The sequence below is a fragment of the Halichoerus grypus genome, chromosome 2 (assembly GCF_964656455.1).
Source record: "Halichoerus grypus chromosome 2, mHalGry1.hap1.1, whole genome shotgun sequence".
In the NCBI taxonomy this organism is placed as follows: domain Eukaryota; kingdom Metazoa; phylum Chordata; class Mammalia; order Carnivora; family Phocidae; genus Halichoerus; species Halichoerus grypus.
Genome location: NC_135713.1, coordinates 38,239,451 through 38,262,528, shown reverse-complemented (window position 1 = coordinate 38,262,528; position 23,078 = coordinate 38,239,451). Strand labels below are relative to the sequence as shown.

The window sequence follows — 23,078 nt, the reverse complement described above, 5'->3', positions numbered from 1 at the left end:
TGTTTTCATTGAAAACGACCCATGAATAAAATTATACAAGAAGAATGTGTTATTTTGTAAATAATTTCATTCAGTTGCAAAACTGCATCAACAATATTTTGTATACCTACAAGGTACAAGGCACTCTGGTAGGCTGTTTATTAGCTGGGTAACCTGTTAAAACAAGTAATTCTGGATGAGTTTATGTTGAACTAGTCTTTTAAAAAATAACTAATGCATCATACACTTTTTTAATGAGGAGTTCAAATACCACCCAAAATATATTAAAGATATTAGTCAAGTGTCTACAGATATCACACCACACAGTTGAAATTTCTTCTTCCTCAGAGATATTTTCACTTTTCACAAGTCCAGCTACACTTAATAATAAGGACCTGCATATGGACTGAGACTTGAAAATCTATTTTTCTATTTTTTTTAAAACCATTCAGAATCATAGCATTTTATTTTATTTTAAAGATTTCACCCATTTGAGAGAGAGTGAGAGAGAACATGAGCAGGGGGAGGGGCAGAGGGAGAAGCAGACTCCCCGCTGAGCAGGGAGCTCCATACAGGGCTCAATCCCAGGACCCCGAGATCAGGACCAGACCTGAAGGCAGACGCTCAACCCACTGAACCACTCAGGGACCCCTATTCCTTCTATTTTTTAACATAGTATATCAGTATAGTCTTCAATTTGCCTAAAGTCACTGAAGTAAGTAGCATTTCATGAAGAATTCCTGATAATGGGGTAAAATACATGACCAGATACCTACTATTTAATAGCTGAAAATTATGGCAGAAAATATTTAGGAAAAATAAGGAACTTATTATCTCACATTATTAAAAAATTCATGGAGAAGTCTTCATTGGCCTTCTTTTTAGACTTATTTGTGCTCAGGCTCCTCAAAATGGCTCAGAGCAGATGCAGAATCATATCTTTAAGTGTGTGTGTGTGTCTTTGTATGTGGCTTTCCACTGAAAGTAAAAAGCAACACTGGCTTTCAGGACCTCCCAGAATCTCTATGTCCAGGTTTCCTTTATTCTCTTCAAAATCATCTCACCAGCCTTGCTTGCTTGCTCGTTTTTTTTTTTTTTTTTTAAACATTTCAGCCACACTGGCCTCTCTTTTATCCTTCAAACATGCAGAGTCTTTCCTACCCAAAGCCAGGTTGCCTCTTCCCCCAGCACTGCACAAGGCTGGCTCCTCTCATCCTTCAGATGTCATCTCACGTCCGGCAATGTTCATCACCCCTGCCACCATCCTAACAAACCTGCACCCTGCTCCTTCCCTACTCATTTCCTTCTGAGCGTTCATCACAAACTGTCCTTATTTTATTTATTTATTTATTTTTTACACATAGTGTCTTCCTAACTAGAATGTAAGCTCTATGAGGCAAGGACCTTACTTTTATAGTTCACAGATGTGTCCCTGGTGCTTAAATAACAATGAGCACTCAATATTTATAGAATAAACAAATTACTTCTAAAATCAAGCAACACAGAAACTTTCAAAGAAGAAAGCAAAAGTATTTTTTAAATCATCCATAATTCCACTACCCAGATACCGTAATTATTATCATTTGGTGAATGTTAGTCCATCCCTTTTCTCCGGGCATTAAAGTTACATAGATATAATTTTTAAATGCAATTATACTTTGTGCTATTTTTCTTTTTTAGATTTTTCTTTTTACTTGAATTTAACAACAAAGTAGGGAATTAAAAATCATCAGATTATTATTTATTCACAAGACATAGCTGCCCCTAAAGGATCCTTCTAAAATTAAGAAACAAGATTATGAAAAATATTAAGAGGCTTGAATTGTAAAATTTTGTAATGACATGTTCCAATTTGGGGCAGTTTCTATAACTTTTTTTATTATTTCAATGTTATTTACATTTTATTCCATAACCCTAATCCCACAATTGATGTCTTTGTTTTTTTTTTTAAGATTTTATTTATTTATTTGAGAGAGAGTGAGAGAGAGCACGAGCAGAGAGGAGAGAGAGAGGCAGACTCCCCACTGAGCAGGGAGCCTAACGCAGGACTCAATCCCAGGACCCTGGGATCATGACCTGAGTCAAAGGCAGAGGCTTAACCAACTGAGCCACCCAGGCGCCCTGATGTCTTTGTTTTATAAAAATTTAAATGGATTAAAATCTCATCTTTAGTTGCTTTGTTTTTACCATTAACTTCTTTATTACCAAGTTTTTAGTTCGATTACTCTCTTGATTGACTGGATTTTTGCCTGAGGAGATTTTATAAGAAGGACTCTTGGATATTTTATTTTTTGAGGTTTTGCAGATTTAGGAGTATTAGGCTATGGCCTTTTACAACACCCATTTGGCTGTACATAACATTTTGGGTCATGCTTTTGTTCTTAGCCTCTTTTAGATGTTGCACCATCTTCTGGCATTAGGGCTTATGGAGAAGTCTAAGGCTGTTGTCATCATTCCCCTGTTTTCCTATGTTTGTGAATATAATTCTTTATCCTTGATGTTTAGCAATTTTATAGGAATATATGTTGGTGTTAGTTCTTGTCAATTTTTCCTCCCACGGGCTACAACTACCTGGTATCTAGCCTTATTTCCAGTACTTCTTGCAGGGGGCATGTCCACCTTGCCAACTATTTGCCCTTCTGTGACCTCATAATGCTGCTTTATATCCCTCTCGCTTGGCACACCTTAATGAAATTCCCTCATCCCTACCCTCACTCTGACATTGCTGCTATTCATTCTAGCAGATTTAGCTCAGGCATGCCTCTGTGAAGACTTCCTAGACTATACTCCTCAGGTGACCAGGCACTTTCCCCTTACTGCCCCCATGAAATGTAACATGTACCTCTAGTATTGCCTTTGGTACACTGACTACCATTAATGGTTTATGACTGTCTCACATCCAGCACTGTGAATTCCAAGGAGAGGGGCGCCTAGCGTTATCCACAAAACTATGTAAGCAATTTAAAACAGAGTTCTTGCTGATAAAAAGTTGGAAATGTTGGATGGATAGATAGCAATTGGACAAATTACTGAGCAGCTAGTAAACTGGGAAAGTGTAAATCTGACACAGTTCGAATACTCTGATAAATTGAATGCTTTGCCTTTAAGGGACATTAATCATATACCGGATGTCGGGGTAGATAAGAAATGTCAAAGACAAGCCTACAGGTGAACGAGCGGGAAAGCCGAACTTCCATGACGCAGGTGACAAGTGTCCAGTAGAGACCGGTGTCTGCTCTCCCGCACCTCGGCCTCTCATCTAAGAAGACGGGCATGAACGGCCAGCCCGTCCCGCATTTCGTGATACCTACAGCTGAAGCTCGCCACCGCTACCCAGCAGCAAGTGGAAATTGAGCTTTCTGCGGAGCCGTCTGCAGCTGGAACCGTGCTGGGAGAGCAGCGGGGCGGAGCTAGTTTTGCGCAGGCTCTGTGTGGGCGGAAAGGGCCGTCAGATTGCGCCTGCGCTCTCGTCGACCTTGCTCCGTTTCCGCGGTCGGAATACCAGACTAGGGATCCGGGCGGGATGGTGTTGCGATGTCAGGTAAGGGTGGGGCGCCCTCACAGGTGCATCTGCCCCCTTTCCTTCCTCCCTCCACAGACCCGGCCTGCTCAGCCGGATCCTCATCGAAGCCACCTTAGCCGAGTCTTTCGTCCGGTGCCGCGCCCACGACCACCAGTGTTGCCCCTCCGGGCTGCGGAGGCTTTACTTCGGCTGCCCGAAAGAAGGTCAAGTTCTCTCCGCGAACTCTTGGTCTCCGAGGTGACGGCGTCACAGGTTTCTAAAGGCACCCTCGACTTCGCCCCCCTGCTTCTATAATTACACGTTTTGGCAAAGACAGTTTTCAAGTTCAAAGGTGCTTCATATATGCATTTGCAAACCCTTGATTATTTCCAAACCTCTAATTTGCACACTGGGACAGGTGGGTCGGATTTCTTAGATACCAGGCTGACGGCATAGGTTTGTCCTAGGAAATACCAGTTTAACCTGTATATCAAACCCACCTGCCTTTACAAAGTCAGGGTTTCTTTGTTGCATAACTTAATCCTTGGCAGCTGGGTTCGATGTAATGTGGACTAAAATCAAGGGTCATATGACAATCGTGAAAGACGTGTCTCTTTTTTTGGTTATATGTAATTTCTCTCTTGACTCAGACATCAGTTCACTGCTTAAGTGTTTATAAAAGATGCTATAATTTTATGTCAAATAAAGGACAACTTAATGGTTTTTAAGAAGATACCGTTAGGGTTTTGTTGTGGCAGGCTTACATTCATAAAACCGAAAAGCATTTGGAAATTAATCTGAATTGTGCTTAAAGAGTTTTCAAAATTTGAACTTGTAATTATACTAACATTTTTTTTGGTGATTTAATTATTTCTAATTTATAAAATTTGTCTTTGATTAAAGTAATTGGAAAGAAAAGCTCACCGAGACAGAAAAGGTCTATTACTGTTACTGTTAAAGGCATTTCCTCTCCTTTTCAGGTTGAAGTGTTGTATTTTGCAAAAAGTGCTGAGATAGCAGGAATTCGCTCGGAGACCATTTCTGTGCCACAGGAAATAAAAGCGTTGCAGCTGTGGAATGAGATAGAAGCACGACATCCTGGGTAGTTAAAAATTTGTAGAATGCATATGATTAGCAATTTTAACATTGAAAAATGTGTAAATGATTAGAGAAAAAAAGCTAATTTTTATTTCCATGCTTAATGTCAAAAAGGGTCAGTAGACGTGTTTTTCTGGAACTACTAATAAATTCTGGTATCTAAAAATGCACAATTTCTTAAAGCTAAAGATATTTTACTGATAAAAACCACAGTGAGCTGGAATACTGCCAAAGGGACATGAATATATTTGCTTTTATAATTTATAAAATACTAAAAATGTGGGTTCTGCATTTTTATAACATTACATGGGATTGTTACAAATTAGGTTGAAAACTTATGCTTTAGTTTTATGTCCTGCCCCTTCTTTAGAGAACTCAAAGTAGAAATTTCTAAGATTAAAAGAAAAGTGAAAGCTCACAAACTGTAGCTACTGCCGAATCGAGTTTTCATAGTATTTGATTTTTTTCTGGTTCTTAAAAATCTGTAATTTACTGCTTTTGTTCCTACCTCAAGTCCTTTTTCGCAATGAAGTATAATTATGGCTTATTTTAAGGAGTTCCAGGAATTTTAATTGTGTCACTTAAGTCTGTATAGATTTTTTTTTTAAAGATTTTATTTGAGAGAGAGACAGAGATAGCGAGAGAGAGCACAGGTGGGGAGGAGAGGGAGAAGCAGGCTCCCCACTGAACAGGGAGCCTGACATGGGGCTCAGTCCCAGGACCCCGGGGATCATGACCTGAGCCGAAGGCAGATGCTTGACTGAGCCACCCAGGCGCCCCTGTATAGATTTTTAAACTGGGAAGTCCTAGTGCATTGTAAAAGACATTCCACAATGTAGGTTTAATGGGAAAACTGTTTCTTGATTTCATCTTTTAAGTTGCTTTTTTTCTTTTCTTTTTTTTTTTTCCCCCAAGAACATGGGGAAGGGGCAGAGGGGGAAGGAAAGAGAATCTTAGGCAGGCTCTGCACCCAACGTGGAGCCCAACTCGAAGCTCGATTTCACGACCCCGAGATCATGACTTGAGTGGAAATCAAGAGTTGGGCGCTTAACTGACTGAGCCACCCAGGTGCCCCTTTGAGTTGCTCTTAAAGTGACCTGATAATCGATGAAATGGGATGGGGCCTTGGTCCTGCTTTATCTTTAACCTTTTACCTGTTGGGAGACACTGGTTTTGTGGGAAAATTCTGAGATACACTTAGTATACTTGTGTACTGAGATCTCCTGGGGAGGGCATGTACTGATTAGGAAATCTCTCTTTTTTTTTCTTGACCTGGTCTGAATGTTGTGTGATCTAGTCTTTTTTTTTTGAGGCTGGGGTTGGGTGGTTGTTTAAATCCCTGAGACACAACACTCATTAAAGAGTTGTTAGCAGTTTACTGTGTTCTTTGTGGTGAATAAGTATGTTCTTCAGGGGATATGTACTTTCTCTGCAGAATATGAATTGGTTTAATTAGTAACTCTGCAGGTGGTGCTTCATGAAGTAATATTTAATGTGATATTTTTAGTTGCAGCTGAAGAGATTTGAGGTCTAACACAACATTGATACTTCTAATTATACTTTTTTCCCTTCAGATTGGCTGATGTCAGAAATCAGGTGATATTTGCTGTCCGTCAAGAATATGTCGAGCTTGGAGATCAACTCCTCCAGCTTCGGTCGGGAGACGAAATTGCCATTATCCCCCCCATTAGTGGAGGGTAGTGCTCATGAGCCACTTGGGTGTGTGAGATATGTTTTTTTTAACCAATTTTGTGGAAAAGGATCGCATAGATGATAACTTGTATATGATTTGCTTTAAGTATATACTTTTCGTAAGTCTGTCTGTGCCAGTAAAGAGTTGCTGCTATAATAGTTGATGTAGACAGACTTATACATATCTGTGTATCATCTCAACGTCTGTTCTCTTGTAAGCAGTTTAATTTTATGGCAGTTTGACATGTTCATTCTCTCCACTTGAAATCGTTTATTGAAATTTTGTGTCAGGTACAGTGCTGGATGCTGGAGTATTAATATTCCTATTTTGCGGGAAGGAAAACTGAAATTCAGAGAAGTTAAAAGACTTGTCTATGATCACATAGCTAATAAATGGCAGAGCCAATATTTGAATTCAGATTATTGGATTCTCTGTACTTTTTCACAAATACGTTTATCAATACAGGATAATAGCTCTCCTGGGTACAGAGAAATGTAGAAAGATTGCATAGTCAGGAAGTAAAAAGATCGCTGTGCCTAACAAGAAAGCTTACCATTTTCCAGGTGTAAAGAAGCAGCTTTATTATTATAGCTGTGTTGCAGGTAGCTCTAGGACCCAATGCATCTTCCCAAACAGCATAGTCTTTATCTAAGTAGGATGATGCATAAGAATATCTCTTAGTGTAGTCTGGAGAGACAGAATGAGGCTTAATTTATTGACAGCTGAAGAGCAAATAATGTAGAAATTAATGATTATCCCTAATTAAAAGTTTTTGGTAAGTTAGGAATGAAGAAAACCCCTTTCTTAATGTGATAGGGCTTTTCTCCAAAATCAAGAGTAAATACCATACTCAATGGCAAAACCTTGGTTTCAGTAAAGAAAGGAACATACCAAGGATGCCAGTTTATTTTTTTCACCTATTTTTTTCCTCCACTTTGCTGGAGGGCAGTGCCCCCAAAAGTGAAGAATATATATTGCAAAGCAAGTTACCCATCATACTGATAAAGACTGGATCTTTCTTAGTCCCACTATTTGGAAATAATAGAATTTCTTGTCAGATGTTTTTCTCAGTTTTACTGGGAAACTGGTCACCATATCACCACCATGATTTTAGAAAAATGCCATTTTCTTGAGTTTGGAATTTATTCAGAAAATAGTATGCTGCCGTTAAAGGGGTGTGTGTGTGAGAGAGAGAGAGAGAGAGAGAAAGAGAGGATTAAAGGTGTTCTTTGGAAAGTTTAGGAAGATTACTCAAACAGCATTATGTATTGTTTGAAGGTGTTTGACAGAATTTGTATCATGGGGTTTTAGAATCCATGTCCCTATAGAATCAAGTTGTAGGCATTTGGTATGGTTCCAAGTTCATAGAGCATAGACCATGTTTGGGTTACCTATAAGTTCTTGTAAGAAGCTCAGGTGGCATGTACAGAAGGTTGAAACATCTTAGAATCCAGTGGAATGTGAATGTTTGTGCTTTTCTTTTCAGTAGCTGGAAGTATAGGGAAAAGAACATTGGATTTAGTGAGAGTCCCTGACTGGAATCACCTTGAATGAGTCCTCAACTCCTCTGAGCCTTCTTTCTCAATGTGAATAAAATCCCTCAGGATTTATGATTATATCCAGACTCCTCATCCTGCAAAGCCCGACCTGCGTGCCCATTCTCAGCCCATCTGTTCCCTCCTTTGAACCCTGGGTTCCAGCGTCCCCTTAGATTCTGGAGCACACCTTGGTCTTTCTTGTCCTAGAGGCTTTGCATTTGCCATTCTGTCTGTCTCTGCCTGGGGGCATTTTCCCCTGTTTCTTTACAGGACTGCTTGCTTATCTTTCAGGTCTCACTTCTAAATACTATCTCTTGAGAAAGGCTTTCCCTGATGCTCTTACACAGCCCTTCTTCCCCAGCACCCATGCTCTGTCTCAGAACCCTGTTTATTTTTATGTTACCCCTATATATAATTTTTCTCTCTTGCTTTGTTTCTCCGTTCCTGTGTAGGTGCCCTGAGGGCAGGAGCCAGGTTGTTTGTTCCCTGGTCCTTGTCTAGTGCATGGGGTTGGTCTCTTAGTGAGTATGTAATAGATGCTTGATGAATGAAATGAGAAATGCATGGCAAAGGGCTTTGTACGACATCTGGTGATAGGCACGCAGTTCATTTCCTTATTTCTTCAGTTACTTAACTGGATTATGTCCGGTTATAAAATGAGTCCAGTTCCTGTGGAGTCAGCATTGCTTCTGTTCTCCTTGTCTTCTTTTTGGATAAAGAAAAAGGCAGTTTGGGTGTGGTGCATGGAAATAGAGTGGTTAGAGGTGACATGCGTGTGGATGGAGTGTCGATGTCTGACCGACCCCATGATGGGAGAGAAGAGCCGCAATTCCAGAATTTGGAATAAAGTGGCACATGAGATGGATTACATTTTAAGTTGATCCTGTTAATGGTAAATTCCTTTTTATATTCTCCTTGATTCACTAGGAATATTTATAAACATGCTGGATTTTGCTAAAATTTTACACCTGCTTATTTTTATCATTCTATCACATCTAATGTACAAAAAATATAAATTGAAAAATAGTCTGTAAGTTGGGTGTTTTGCCTCTAGTACCAATGTTAAGGTTTATTAATATCTTCTAGGGAAGATCTGAAGGAAGTTGAAGAGTCAGCTAAAGAGATAATAAAATTCACCACTGAGAAACTGTCCATAGATGAAGCCTCACAGTTGGTGATTTCTCCACTCTGTGGTGCAGTATCCCTGTTTGTAGGTGAGTTGTCATGTTCACAGCGTCTGTTGACTGCATAAGACAAGAGAAATTAGCAAGTGTTTCCCACGCTCAGTGTTAATAGAAGATTTTAAGATACTGAGAACAGTAAGCCAAGATTACCCATGATGGTGGGTAGAAATTTTTTTGGTTCTTATTTTGTTTTAGTAATCTTCAGATTAACCTATATTAAAGGCATTAAAAGAGTAGGATAAAAGTCATTATGAGCAGGGAGAATTCTGTATTTTCCAAATATTGAGGGGGAAAAATGATAGTGATACTAACTTAATGATAATCCTGGGAGCATAATGTTTCCCATATTGGTTTGTCCTATGAGTATTTTTGGTATGCTTGCCTAATCAGTGTCATTTTATTTCTATATCTTTGTGATAATTATTTTTTCTTTTTTTTTAAAAGATTTTATTTATTTGACAGAGTGAGAGAGAGAGCACAAGCAGGGGGAGTGGCAGGCAGAGGGGGCAGGCAGAGTGGGAGGGAGAAGCAGGCTCCCCAACTGAGCAGAGAGCCCTATGTGGGACTCGATACCAGGACCCTGGGATCATGATTGAGCTGAAGGCAGACGCTTAACTGAAGGCAGACGCTTAACTGACTCAGCTACCCAGGCGCCCCTATTTTTAATTTTTCTAACCAGGTTTTTGTTTTTAGAAAATTTGAAAGCATTTTTTAGACAAATCGGTATGCTGCTTGTCTTTTAAAAAATAATCCTCTTTTCTATTAATGTGTTGTTTCTATTGTAAGGAAAAACCTTATTTTAATATTTTTCTTTTTCTTTCTTTTTTTTTTTTTTTTAGGGACTACAAGAAATAACTTTGAAGGGAAAAAAGTCATTAGCTTAGAATATGAAGCATATCTCCCAATGGCAGAAAATGAAATCAGAAAGATCTGTAGTGACATTCGGCAGAAATGGCCAGTCAAACACATAGCAGTGTTTCATAGACTTGGGTATGATTTCCTTTAGCAATTTAAATGTTAATTGCAGTTGTTTTCCATCTTTGTACCGATTCTGATTCTGGAATCTTCCATAGGAATCCTGTATTACCATGAGAGGAAGGTTTGTGAGTGATTCTGGCAGACGGTGGAGACACTCTGGGTGTTACATTGTAACATTTGGAGAGTGGCTGATGCTGTAACAAAGTCCAAATGTGCCAAAACTCCAAGGCCCCCCGCACAGATGGCCTGTGCTAATGTGTGCTAAAGTCCTTAAGGCCTTTTAAAGAATTGTTTCATAGTCTGGACTCAGTTTGTATGACAAGTCTGTTAATAGATTTTTTTTTTTTATGTAAATGCCTTTGAAGGTCATTAAATTAGTCTTTTTGTACCACTAAGAAGAGTGGAGTTCCACGCTTTAAAAAGAACCCAGGAATAGAGACTCCATTCTGTTATTTTCCATTAGTTGCTATTTTATTATTAATAATTTTAATTTTATTAATTTTACCAATTCTATGATTATTTATTTCTGTTTAATATTTTAAATTCTACATTGTACTCACCATGCAGTAAGTTTGTGTCTCTAGGCATTACCTGGCACTGTGCCTTGTTTGAATCAGATAGAATCACTGAAAGGCCTTTTTCTCAGTGCCCATCAGACAGGTTTAATGGATCGATGCTAACAAATTAGCCACCACCTCAGCATCCCCTCTGCTGAATGCAATTTGGATCGATTACTGTTTTTTAACTAACCTGGAAGTTTATGTAAAACAGAACTGGATGTTTAGTTGTAAGAATGCTTTACTGGAATTTTTTTTTTTCATCTGTTTAGTAGATTCTTTAACTACATTCAGAAGAAATGGCATTATTTTTTCTTCATTTTTGTTAAAGCTTAGTTCCAGTGTCAGAAGCAAGCATTATCATCGCTGTGTCCTCAGCCCATAGGGCTGCATCCCTCCAAGCTGTGAGCTATGCCATTGATACTTTAAAAGCCAAGGTGCCCATATGGAAAAAGGTAAGAAAATGTCTATTTTTGCCATTTGGACATGATTTTTCTCACAAATTTTTATTTTTAAATTTATTTTTTAAGTTTTATTTTATTATGTTAATCACCATACATCATTAGTTTTTGATGTAGTGTTCCATGATTCATTGTTTGCATATAACACCCAGTGCTCCATGCAATATGTGCCCTCCTTAATACCCATCACCAGGCTAACCAATCCCCCCACCCCCTCCCCTCTAGAACCCTCAGTTTGTTTCTCAGCGTCCATAGTCTTTCATGGTTCGTCTCCCCCTCCGATTTCCCCCCCTTCATTTTTCCCTTCCTACTATCTTCTTCTTCTTTTTTTTTTTTTAACATATAATGTATTATTTGTTTCAGAGGTACAGGTCTGTGATTCATCAGTCTTACACAATTCACAGTGCTCACCATAGCACATACCCTCCCCAGTGTCCATCACCCAGCCCCCCCATCCCTCCCACCCCCCACCACTTCAGCAACCTTCAGTTTGTTTCCTGAGATTAAGAATTCCTCATATCAGTGAGGTCATATGATACATGTCTTTCTCTGATTGACTTATTTCGCTTAGCATAATACCCTCTAGTTCCATCCACGTCATTGCAAATGGCAAGATTATAGTTTTTGTTTTTTTGTTTTTTTTTTGATGGCTGCATAATATTCCATTGTATATATACACACACCACATCTTCTTTATCCATTCATCTGTTGATGGACATCTTGGCTCTTTCCATAGTTTGGCTATTGTAGACATTGCTGCTATAAACATTAGGGTGCATGTACCCCTTTGGATCACTACATTTGTATCTTTGGGGTAAATACCCAGTAGTGCAATTGCTGGGTCATAGGGTGTCTCTATTTTCAACTTTTTGAGGAACCTCCATACTGTTTTTTAGAGTGGCTACACCAGCTTGCATTCCCACCAACAGTGTAGGAAGAAGGTTCCCCTTTCTCTGCATCCTCGCCAACATCTGTCGTTTCCTGACTTGTTAATTTTAGCCATTCTGAGTGGCATAAGGTGATATCTCTTTGAGGTTTTGATTTGGATTTCCCTGATGCCGTTTCTCACAAATTTTTAAAAGATAAGGAATAAGATTACATACAGATCTTGTATTCATGGGTCTTCCCTAACTCTATAGAATCATGTTTATTTGTGGAATAGGGTGTTTATGTAGTGTTTCCTTTCCAGGGTTTGTTAAACATGAAAAGTACATGCCCCAAAGAATGCATGGCACAGATTAGGTCTCAATAGATAGTAACAACTAGAATTCCTAGTCGGGACTGGTCCCATTGGTTCATATATGAATTCATTTTCTTTGGATTAGAATTCCCTTGAATTTCTTTTGGAGAGTGGGAATAATTCATGGCTATTTAGGCAATAGCTAAAACAGAGATTTCTGAAGGCAAAAGAGCAAAGAACTCTAGATTCTTTTTAGGAAAAGAAAAGGGTGGGGTATTGCCTCCAGAGAAATTGCATAGTGAGTGGATTTTGAAAATGTAAATAGGAAATTCTAGCTCATTTTCTGTCAACACATCAAACCAATCAAGAAGAGCAAATTTCTGGTTAAAGAGGACATTCTGAAGGGATGAAAAGACCCAACTCCCTAATTTCTTCCCTGGTGTAGTAAAAACAGTGGGATTATTCTGAATTCTCAAACTTCTGATTGCACTTAAGAGCGTAGAATTGCCCACAACATTTTGGCTGGTGGCAAAGCTGAGGAATGAATTAGCCGCTCAGATCAGAAGGCCAGAGCAGAGGACCAGAGGGTGAGTCTTTCCTAGGAGGCTACCACCTCAGTCAGTGGCGGAGACGAGCAAATGTGGGACTCTGACGCAAGGCCTGTGAAATTCAGTGACCCTATTTTCTGAATAAAAACTGAAACCCGTTCTTATAAGGGGATACTTTGGGATTTGAAGATAGGATATGTGAGAGAAAACTGTCCTGGTGCTTAGTGAAGCTCAGATAGATGGTGGCTTTGCTATGAACAAAGCTACCACAATTTTGATGGACTACATGAGGCCGTTCCCTGAATAGAGTGCGGTAGGAAGAGCATTGTACATTGAGTTGTGAGCCCGGGCGGCAGAGGTAGTTTTCTTTACCAGGGAGGAAGAAGGGACAGCCAGCTGATAGAAAGTAGATGAGAGGGTAGACCTCCAGAATAAGAAAGTGGGCAGGAGTTAGGGCATCATCTCATTTTTATACTTAGAGGACTAGCTGAGCTTTCTATTTACTTTTCTGTGTGTGGAGGGTGTTCAGAGGAAAGTCGAATTTGGATTTCTGTCCCTCAGGAATAGATCTGACAGGAGAGTGAGAAGAAAGAGTGATACATTCTTGTTCCCCTCCCTTCCAAGAAGTATCTAAATTCTGGTGGGGTTCTAGTCCCACCTGTGCTTTGAGATCATTAGTGATCTAGGCAGGGTGTAGGCAGATAGGTGGGGCACACACTCACAGTTGTCAGTAGGGTGCAGCCCAAACCTACTTAGGACCTTCTGTGGGTGGTCACTTAATTTCACACCTAGTGGAAATACCCCTTCTGCCTACGGAAAAACATATTTAGAAATGTTGAAGTAGTAGACGTGTTTGGAAAGAAAAAAAATGTTTACAACTAATGATCTTCCATTTTCCCGGCATGACCTTGCTCAGGCTGTCTCCCGACATGGTCCCGAATGGAATTGTTTATTCCATTCTGTGGTTGTACCTTGTCTTGTTAGGTCTTCTTGTTTATTGTTTCTCCCACTGGATTGGGAGTCCTTAAGTTTAGGGAACATGTTTATTCATTTTTCTACGCTTAGTGCCTCATACAAATGTTTGCTGGATTGTTAGAAGAGTAGCAGATTTAAACAGATGTGATATTCATTTGCCTGAATTATTCAGAGGTAGTTGAATTTTTAAGCCACTCTGTTTTGAATACCTGTTATGGTTCTGTTTTTCAGGAAATGTATGAAGAATCGTCATCATCTTGGAAAAGAAACAAAGAATGCTTTTGGACAACCAGTGATTAAGTCACACATTTTTTAAAGAATACTAAAATTAAATTTGGTAAACCTCTGTCTTTAACCATATTTTGATTTTTCTTTCCCAGAAGTTAGGATGGTTTAATGAAGTACAGTCTCTTATGTTACATCAGTACAATGTGACAGAAGGGAGACAAAAAGCAAGTGGGTGTTTAGGATGAGGGCTTATGCGGGAACCAGAGAGAGAGGAGAGGCTTTAGGGAAAAAGCGGGAGAGTAATTGAAATGTGAGGGAAGATGTCGGTGGTAGACATACTCTTCCATGAAGTAGGAATTTCAGATTACATAATGTTTTAAGTGTTTTTCAATGAGAAGCAAAATGAAAAGGATTTTATTTTCTTTGAAGGTAATAGTAGATGGTCAATGAATGAAGTACTTTATGATTTTATGGATGGTTTTGTCCTTTGAATATGATATTAGAGTCACAATATATTTCAGTTTGTTGTGAGAAATAGTGGTCAAGAAGCCAGTACTTTGAGTCTTGATCTCCAATCCCTGAGCGAACCTATTGGAGAATTTGCAAACGGATTCCTGGATGTCTTTCCATTTTCCACTGCCACATCTCTCATCCAAGCCAGCACTCCCATGTCTCTTGGACTGCTGCTGTGGCCTGCTGACAGTCCCCTGCTGCTGTTCTGCCTCCTGCTGAGTCACTGCATCCTCCTTGGAACCTTCTGAGAGCCAGTCCCACCCTAGAACCCCCACTGTCCTCTCCGTGGCCCACAGTCTGTGATTGGGCTCCCGCCTGCTCCTCACTTGCTCCGGGTGCCCCTGCTTTGCTGTGGCTGGTCTGCAACAAGCTTAGTTTGTCGTAGGGCCCTTACTTGTTCCTTTGTCTAGAACGTTCTTCCTCCAGGTATTCCCACAGTCTGCTTCCTCACTTTATTTCAATCCCCGGTTACATGTTATCTCCTCAGAGCCTTCTCTGGCTATCCTATTTCAAACTGGAGTCCTGGTCCCTTACTCTGCTTTCTATCTTGTTGTGGCCCTTAATGCTACCTGATGGACTGTATCTGTTAGTTTTCTCCATCACTGGACTCTAGACTTCCTGAGGTCAGGGGGTCTCTGTCAAATGTCCCCACCACTACCATGGACTGGGAAGTGCTGTTGGTGTTAAGTATTGTGCCCCAGATTAAACACACCTGGCACATGTGTAGCTGTTGTGTGAAGGTATCTGGCTGAATGCATGAGTGGGTGGGTTTCCGCTCTGCTCCTCCTCCGCTCCCGTACTATGCCATCTGCAGCGCGCGGACGTCGAGAGGTCTCTTGAGGCGGGAGTGATCTGTGATGTAGTTAGTAGCTGAGCCGGCAGAGGGCAGCAGAGCCAGGGCTACAGTAAGAGCAGCTTGAGTCAGCTGTTTAGTCTGTTCCTTTTCTTTTGCATAGAACCAAACTTTCAGTTTAGTTAGCCTTTTTCTTTAAGTTAGGGTTGGAGTGGTTCTTAGATGAAAAGTAGTGTCTGGCTTTGAGGAAGATTATTTCCAGGGCCTAACTGGTACCTGAATTTAAAATATTGAGGGGTTATTATAGGATGAGGATGGAATTTTTAAAAATGCTGTTTATAGTTTTTAGAAAGTGATGTAGAATAAGTAAGAGGAATTTTAAAAAATGAGTAAATATAAAATTTTCCAATTTGGGACAAAGTGGTAGCCTTAATATATAGATCTGTTCTGTGACAAAACTAATGTTCTTTTTCTTCATAGTTGTATTTTAGTGTACGATGCATACCAGACACACTCACTGGTGGTAGTTCCGTGGTAAGCCGCCCTGACAGCTTGGTTCACCAGAACTGAGATGGGCGAGGTTGAGGAAAGCGTTTGAGAGGTCACCTGATCTGGGAATGGGAGACGTTTGTGCATCGATGTAGATGGAAGCATGTGCCACCCAACCTTTGCATTAATGTGCCGTCTCTACAGTGAGGGCCAGTCGGTAAGCTTGCTCTGTATCTTTCCTAACACATAATAACTTCAGCATATTTAATTCTTAAAATATTTAAACCCTCCTGCTTACTACTAAAACTTAAAAAAAAAAAAAAAAAAAAACTTCAGATGACTGCTTAGGCAAGTTGCAACAGTTGGCCAACGTTTTTTCCTCTCTCTTCCAAGCACACATTTTATTTCACATGAGAAGTTGTGCTTTAGAGCAGTGCTTCTCAGACTTTACTATGTAATGTAATATGCATCATATGGGGATCTTGTTAAACTTCCCACTGGCGTTCAGTAGTTCTGGATGGCACCTGAGATACGCATTTTGTAATAGGCTCCAGGTGATGCAATGCTGCCTATCTGTGGACACACATTTCGAGGCAAGGTTTTACACCTAGTCCTTAAACCATGAAGGTAGTTTAAGGTTCTTACAGAACATCCTGTGGTCACTGCTAGTAATTTAAGAGATTAGATACATCCTTCCAATTCTTACTTTGCTTCAGAACACGTTCAAGACTCCATCGGAGTGTATAAGATAAATACAGTGAAATAAATATACAAGCCATAAAATTAAAAGTCCAAAGTAATATAACTTTATTTTCAAAGCTATTTTAATTATAATTCAATAATGTGGTATGAAGAGTGTTTACAGTTAAATAACACTTTTGCTTGATTCTCATAGTTGAGTTTTTCTCATATGAATGTGGATTATTTTTCCAATTCGATTTGTTTCTCAGAAATGAATTGTACAATTGGATGAACATGCATACATTTTTATATTTTTTGTGGAGAGAAAAAAGGCAAAAACCAGTTAATTACATCTTAAAGATTTATACTTTACATGAAGGAAAATATCCAAGACAGTTTCTCTTTAAAAAATATACAATTCTAACATAGTTGTGCAATATATACATTTTTGACTTTGCCAAAATCCAGTACAGATGAAACCATCTTTTTGTATTTACATATGGCTACATTTTCATTAAGGTTCAAAGACGTAGTTAACATTTTTATTTCAAATTTTGCCCTCATGTTTATCTTTTACCTTTAGATGTTTAGCCTTTCAAATTGTTTAAAATGGGTATGCTTAATGTACATGAGGGGCATAATCCCGAAAAGTCATGGGTGCAGGTATTTTCTGTGTGCAAACTGAAATAGCAAAGATGGGCCAGGGTGCTCAGTTTGAGGGATCCTGCTTTCTGTTTAATGTCTTGAGATTTTTAATATATTAACTTATAGCTGTATATCAGAATAGATAAATACATTATAAAATTATACCTTTATAATAGCTTTTAGTATAATCACTTGTGTGATTATGATAAATTGGTTTTAGTTTTCATTTCACAGTTAATAGATAACTTCTATTTTATAAAAAGAACACTGCCAGCTAGAAAAAATTTCTTTCTAGTTGGGGAGTTCTTTTGCTGCTAAAATGAATGATGCACCATTTCAAGTCTTAAGGCAGCTTCCTCACAAACTATTTTACTATTTTCTAAATGGCTTATGTGGCAGCCATGCACAAAGCAACTGTTTTTAATCACATTGTACAGATCTTGTCTATATACCATTTATGAAATGGAAACTTTAAGATGTTATCTTTTAAGCCCCATATTATACTTACTTTTAAAACAAAAGTATGGCTGAATAGGAATACGTAACTGTTTATTTCAAGCAGTGGGTTTTGTTTTAATTTCTTGGATAAATCCTCACCTTTGCTTAAAAGTGCTTGAGAAATACTAGAGCCCTGCCTCACATTTTGATCTGATGATGGAAGTTGTGTATTTATATTTAGGCCACTTGCTCTTAGTGTATTGGGGTTCTCAATTGGGGTGATTTTGCCTCCCAGGAGGCATGATACAATGTCTGGAGATATTTTTTGATTGTCACATCTTGGGGCAGAGGATGCTCCATGCCAGGGATGCTAAACATCCTACAAGGCACAGGACAGTCCCCTGCAAGAATGCATTACCTGGCCCCTCACGTCAGTAGTGCCCAGGCTGAGAAACCCTGCCCTAGGGTAATAAATGGTACAGAGACAAGTGGCTAAGTTCTTAGTTTGTAGTAACCCAGCTACTTCATGGGGACAGTGCTGCCAAGGTAGATTACCTAAGCCACGGCTTGGCCGAAGCGCCCAAACTCACCGTGGGTTTTAGTGCTTCTGGAAGAAAGGAATGGCCTGCTAGAATTCCTTGTGTAGCACCCTGAAGAACTAGTATGTATATGTGTACAGTAGTTAGATGGTTTATTAAATACTCTATCAACTTAGTGATGTTTTTCCTCTACTCTCAAAGAAGTTTTGGACTCAGAGTCCACACCGCTGTTCTAAGAATTGGGCTCTAGCACATCTAGAGAATACCATGGTTTTGCTATAAACCCCTGACATTTTATGGCTAACCCCCGCCCCCCCCCCAGTTTTGCTTTGTCAAATACAAAATAAATCACTAAACAGTGTAGATAGCTTGAGATAGCTCACAGGAGTTGGGCCAGGAGGGCAGTAGGGACCAGATGCACACAGGCATATGCCTGTTTTCAAAGTCAGGTTTTTGGAGGATTGTAATTACAAGAAATGCAGATCATAGACCTTTAAAGCTAAAAGCATTGCTGCTGAACTCCAACCCAGTCTTCCCATTTTCTAATGCAGACACTGCAGTGTATAGTCCCTCTGCCTTTCTCCCAGCCCCTCCTGGAGAATGTGTGGGCTCAGAAACAAAGTGCAGAAGGAGAAATGGGTGGTGTATCCCCAAGACAGTTCATTTACATCAGTGACTGGGATGCTCGTTAGAAAACAGACTAATGGGTTTCATTCCTGTCTGACCAAATAAATGTCTCAGGAGTTGGGACCAACAGGCTACCTAGGGATTAAACTTGCCCAGGTGGGAGTCATTCATCTGGAAGCTTAAGTCCTCCAGCAACACACAAACACAGAGGGTATAACTGCTAATTTGGTGGTTTCCAATATCTCCTTGTAGTTTCTTGCAAATTCCTGGGTTTTTTTTTTTCTTTTTTTTTTTACTGCCTGAAATTCCAACAATTAATTAGAAATTCACTCTGGCTTATTTTTCTTGTTTACCAATAAATGAAAATAGCTCCCTGGAGTTAAGGAGATTATTCACATTAAGTATGTGAGATGATTTTTCGTCCTCATACCTGGTGTGGAGCAGCTGCCCCCAAGGAATGGGAGATTGGGCCAAGGGAAGGTGGTTAACTCTGGATGACTGGATAGGAAGGCGTGCCTCAGGGAGCTTCTAGAAGATGGGGGCACCAGGAGGTGGGAGAGTGGCTTGGTCCGGAAGGAGGAAGGATGCCAAAGAAATTACTCATCTTCTGAAAATTCAAACTAGGTCCCTGCCACCCAGTCAAGTTAGCAAGTTGGGCATCCTGAAGGAGAAAGTCAACTTCCTACTTCCTGTAGCATAGGCTGGGCCTCTAGCAGATAGGATTTTAAACAAAGTTTTGTGCTTTGGCCTCTAAACTACTACCCCCTCTCCACCCTTAAATGGAAGTTTTTTCTCCAGAAAGCATACTCTGGGCTCCTACCAGGTATCCAGGCATGTTTTGATAAGTACATCCTAGCAAACAAGGGACTGAGAAGGCAGCCGCAGGCTGACAACAGCAAATTTTACCCTACTTTATTAGGAAAATTATCACTTTAACTTCTGTGGCAGCTTTGGATGAGCAGCATAAGTTGAAAACCTGTGTTGTTTTCTCCCCATCAACATCAATAGCCAAGCTAATTCTGTATCTATGCCAAGTCGTTCCACTTTTGTTGTTACTGTTTAAAAACAATCATTTTCAATGATTGGGGTTCCCCCTCCAATCTGAGAAAGGTTGTATTTTTCTTTAAGACTTCTCATGTTTGTAAGCATTTCATTTTTCTGACATAACGCACATTATAATGTAAACTCTGGACCAGCCAATGGAAAGATACCACTTTTCCTCCCATATAAAATAAGTCTTTTACCCTTTATACTCCTAGCCACCCCCCCGCCCCAATTTCTTCTTTCCAAACTGACCTGCAGTTTTTGTAAAATATCAGGCTAGTTTACCTATTACACATAAAACACAGATTAAAAAAAAAAAAATCCATTCATGCAAATTGCAAACCCAGGCTGCATGCTGCCAGGAGACTGGGGGGGGCTCAGCTGCTGAGTTCCATGGTCTCGTCAATCTCATCTGCATTTTTGGACATTTTTTCATATTTTCTTTTGAAGAAGCCGAGCTGTAAGATGCGGGTGTAAACAGTTGACCACCCATGGGCTATTTTGTCATGGCGTCTTTGCCCCCACCCTGGCCGCCCACTAGAGCACCTCTGGGACTCTCAGGGCTCTCGAGGGGATGGTGTGCACACTGTGACCTGGTGTCAGCTTTTCAGTGAGGAAATAGTACCCAGGGAGTTGAACTCAATTCTCAATTGCATCAAGTTAAATTTAAATTTTCCATGGTCTGCTTATTTGCAGCTGAACAAAACATTCAGGGGTCTGGATGGAAGGCAGCCTGAAAAAAAAAATATAGGGACCAAGACCAAGGATCTAAAATCCTTACTGATTGTTTTCAAGGACATAAGTGAGAATTTGCAAATAAATTTGCATTTCCTTTTCTCTTATGATGGAGGAGGCACTATATAAAACTTAAGGCTACCGTTTGATAAGGAAATTCAAGACAGATGTCTTTAGGAGCCCCATGTTTTTAACCATCTGAGCCACCCAGGCACCCCTTTAGGAGCCCCATGTTTTTAAATATGAAAAATTTTCTTACCTTCCATAAAACTGCAACCAGAACTAATAGCAAAAGGATTCCAGCAATTACACTTCCTACTATAACTCCAGTTGGAACTTCAGCTTTCTCATGGGGTTTCATTATCGTGATGGGAATCTGTAAATGTACATATGCAACAATTGAGTTAATTGTAGCACCCAGAGAAAGTGAGATGGTCTCATCAAATTCTCTAATTTTATAAATGGTGGTCCAGAAAGGTGACGTGACTCACTCATGATCTCATTCCTCAGCTAAATGTTGTGCAGTATAATTTCTAAAGAAAATGCTCCTGCAAAGTACAGGCAAGGAATACAAGTTTTCTAGTTTCCTCTCTTCTTAATTGTGTCTGTATTTAGTAGATACGTCACCTTGGACAACCTCAGATGCTTTATTTATGAAATAGGAACTTCGGTTTCTGGCACAGTCTCATCGTCAAGTGACAGCATTTGGAGTCCAGACTTGGAGAGGGGAGTCGAAAACCAAACAAATTAACAACCCCAGATCCCTTGTGATTAAGTAACAGCAGCTTTGTACTAGGATCCTAGATAATTGCTTTCACTTAACTCACTCAAGTTATTTGATGTGGATTGTTAAAAAGTGGAAGTAACGGCTCAGGTTGACCTTTTCAGTGATAAACTGTCCTTGAGGCTATTTGTGATTCTTTATGTCTACTTCCTGGGAATCTTTGTGACTTTGTAATAGAATGGTTGCCCTAAGAGTTGTAATGATAAAACAGTATCATACATACATATATGTGTGTATATATATTTTTTATGTATATTTTTTTAATTGCAGAAAGAATCACTGCCATTTCCTCCACAAAGTGTATTAAGAATATTAAGAGCTGCATTTTGGGGAAAACAAGTCGACAAAACCCAATTTATTGATTGATTTAACACTACATTACAGTGGCAGATGAGCTGTCACAGAATTTATGAGTTGGGCTGAACTTTGTCTTGCCTTTTGGTAATTATATTTCTTTTCATTTATATTTTCAAGAGCTAAAATAAGGTTTTACAATTTAGGAATAAAGTAACTGACTTAATGGCAGTCAAACCTTTACTCTCCATTCCAGAATTTCCCAGTCTGGGGTCCATGGATCCAAAGGGATCCATGAGTATAAAAATTTTTGTATCAAATTTTTAAATGGACTGGGATTCAAATAAATTTAAGAATCGCTCATCTACCTAAAGGGATATGCCAGTTTATTATCTGGATTCCAAATATTATTCAAAAAATTATCCAGATTATTTGGATTAAAAATGTATTTTCATGGACAAGGAACAGTTGGCCTTTGTTATTTATCAGTATTGACAAGAGAAAATCAAGAAAAAATCTAAAGCATTCATTAAAATTGTTAGATAAATGTATTGACAATTGAAATATTGCTTTCTGAAAAAAATAAAGACCTCGGCAGATGTTCAGAGAGTCTGAACACTACATTTTTAAAAAATGAACTTCTAAAATATCTATAGTACTGCTAAGTTCGTAATACTTTGAATTTGAAGTCCACATTTCCTTTGGCTCCATTTCTGATTTTCCACATCCCAGCCTCTGAAGAGAGGGTGTGGGCCTTTGCTGAGGGTCATAAGCCCAGGGCCGAACAGCATCCTTTCTTGGAATCCTTTCTCCTGGGACCAGAGTGGGCCACCAGTGCTGTGAGCCCTACTCTCAAGGATTGACAGAGGTCCAGAGTTCACAGGGCCATTGGCTTTTTAATGGCTACAACAGTGGACTGAGGCCAGCTGCCAGGCTGGTCTTGGGACAGAGTCTTAAACTGGGGCTTCCAATTGTTAACAAAAGCATTGGGAGGAAAATGCTCAGCCAGCAGATTAGCTGAGCTTGGAAGTCCCGCTATATCTAAATATGGCCTATTCGAACCAGAGGTTCACTGCAAAGGAAAGTTGTCCTGTGCCAGCCCTTGGAACAGTGAGCCTTTGTTTTCTCTGAAAGTACATTTCTTTGCAAGACTTTTTTTTTTTTTTTTTTCCAAATCAAGGGGAACATTCATAGTTTTCTAGAGTATAAGAACTAATGAATGGACACTTCACACAGTGCCGGTATCTAGCTATAAGGAATACTAAAAAAAAAAAAAACAACCCAAAACCCTCTAATAAATGCCTTAAGCCTACTTAAGCACTTCTCTTTAAACAATAAAATAAAATATATGATTCAAATAAGCCTGACTTGAATGTCATAGCCTAAGATGTTGACTGTGCTGTGAAAGCAAGGAGAAAGGAAGAGCTGCTTGAGGCCTGGATTAGGGAGCCACAAACAGCAGGAGCCCCTTTTGTTGTGCCTCGAAGTGGACTGTCCCTTCTGATCCAGCTTCGCCAACACGGGTTGGGGGCCGTGGGGGAGTGTGGAGGGCAGGTATGTCACTGAACTTTTTAG

At 39.6% G+C, this 23,078-nt stretch overlaps 2 protein-coding genes across 5 annotated transcripts in view; one reads left to right on the top strand and one right to left on the bottom strand.

Moving 5' to 3' along the window:
* The first annotated feature begins 4,461 nt into the window (after positions 1 to 4,461).
* MOCS2 (molybdenum cofactor synthesis 2) lies at positions 4,462 to 21,740 on the top strand. 4 transcript variants are annotated; one of them, XR_004924268.2, is made up of 8 exons: positions 4,462 to 4,583; positions 6,154 to 6,298; positions 8,897 to 9,024; positions 9,834 to 9,984; positions 10,861 to 10,984; positions 13,925 to 14,030; positions 15,708 to 15,933; positions 21,480 to 21,740. XR_004924268.2 is itself a non-coding variant. In XM_036114462.2 (6 exons), exons 2-6 carry the CDS (start codon positions 6,201 to 6,203, stop codon positions 13,991 to 13,993), a joined length of 570 nt encoding a protein of 189 aa, XP_035970355.1. In that variant the 5' UTR covers positions 4,462 to 4,583; positions 6,154 to 6,200; the 3' UTR covers positions 13,994 to 14,048. The 4 variants fall into 4 exon arrangements, 1 of the variants encoding a protein (XP_035970355.1); XR_013445544.1 differs by having other exon boundaries at positions 21,044 to 21,740; XR_013445543.1 differs by having other exon boundaries at positions 21,041 to 21,740.
* Positions 16,500 to 23,078, bottom strand: part of ITGA2 (integrin subunit alpha 2) — a 108,844-nt gene continuing 102,265 nt past the window's right edge. The window contains exons 29-30 of the mRNA XM_036114461.2: positions 20,685 to 20,801; positions 16,500 to 20,148 (exon numbers count right to left, since the gene is read on the bottom strand). Of these exons, the coding sequence (XP_035970354.2) occupies positions 20,068 to 20,148; positions 20,685 to 20,801 (198 nt within the window). The 3' untranslated portion in view covers positions 16,500 to 20,067. The remainder of the gene's footprint in view (positions 20,149 to 20,684; positions 20,802 to 23,078) is intronic.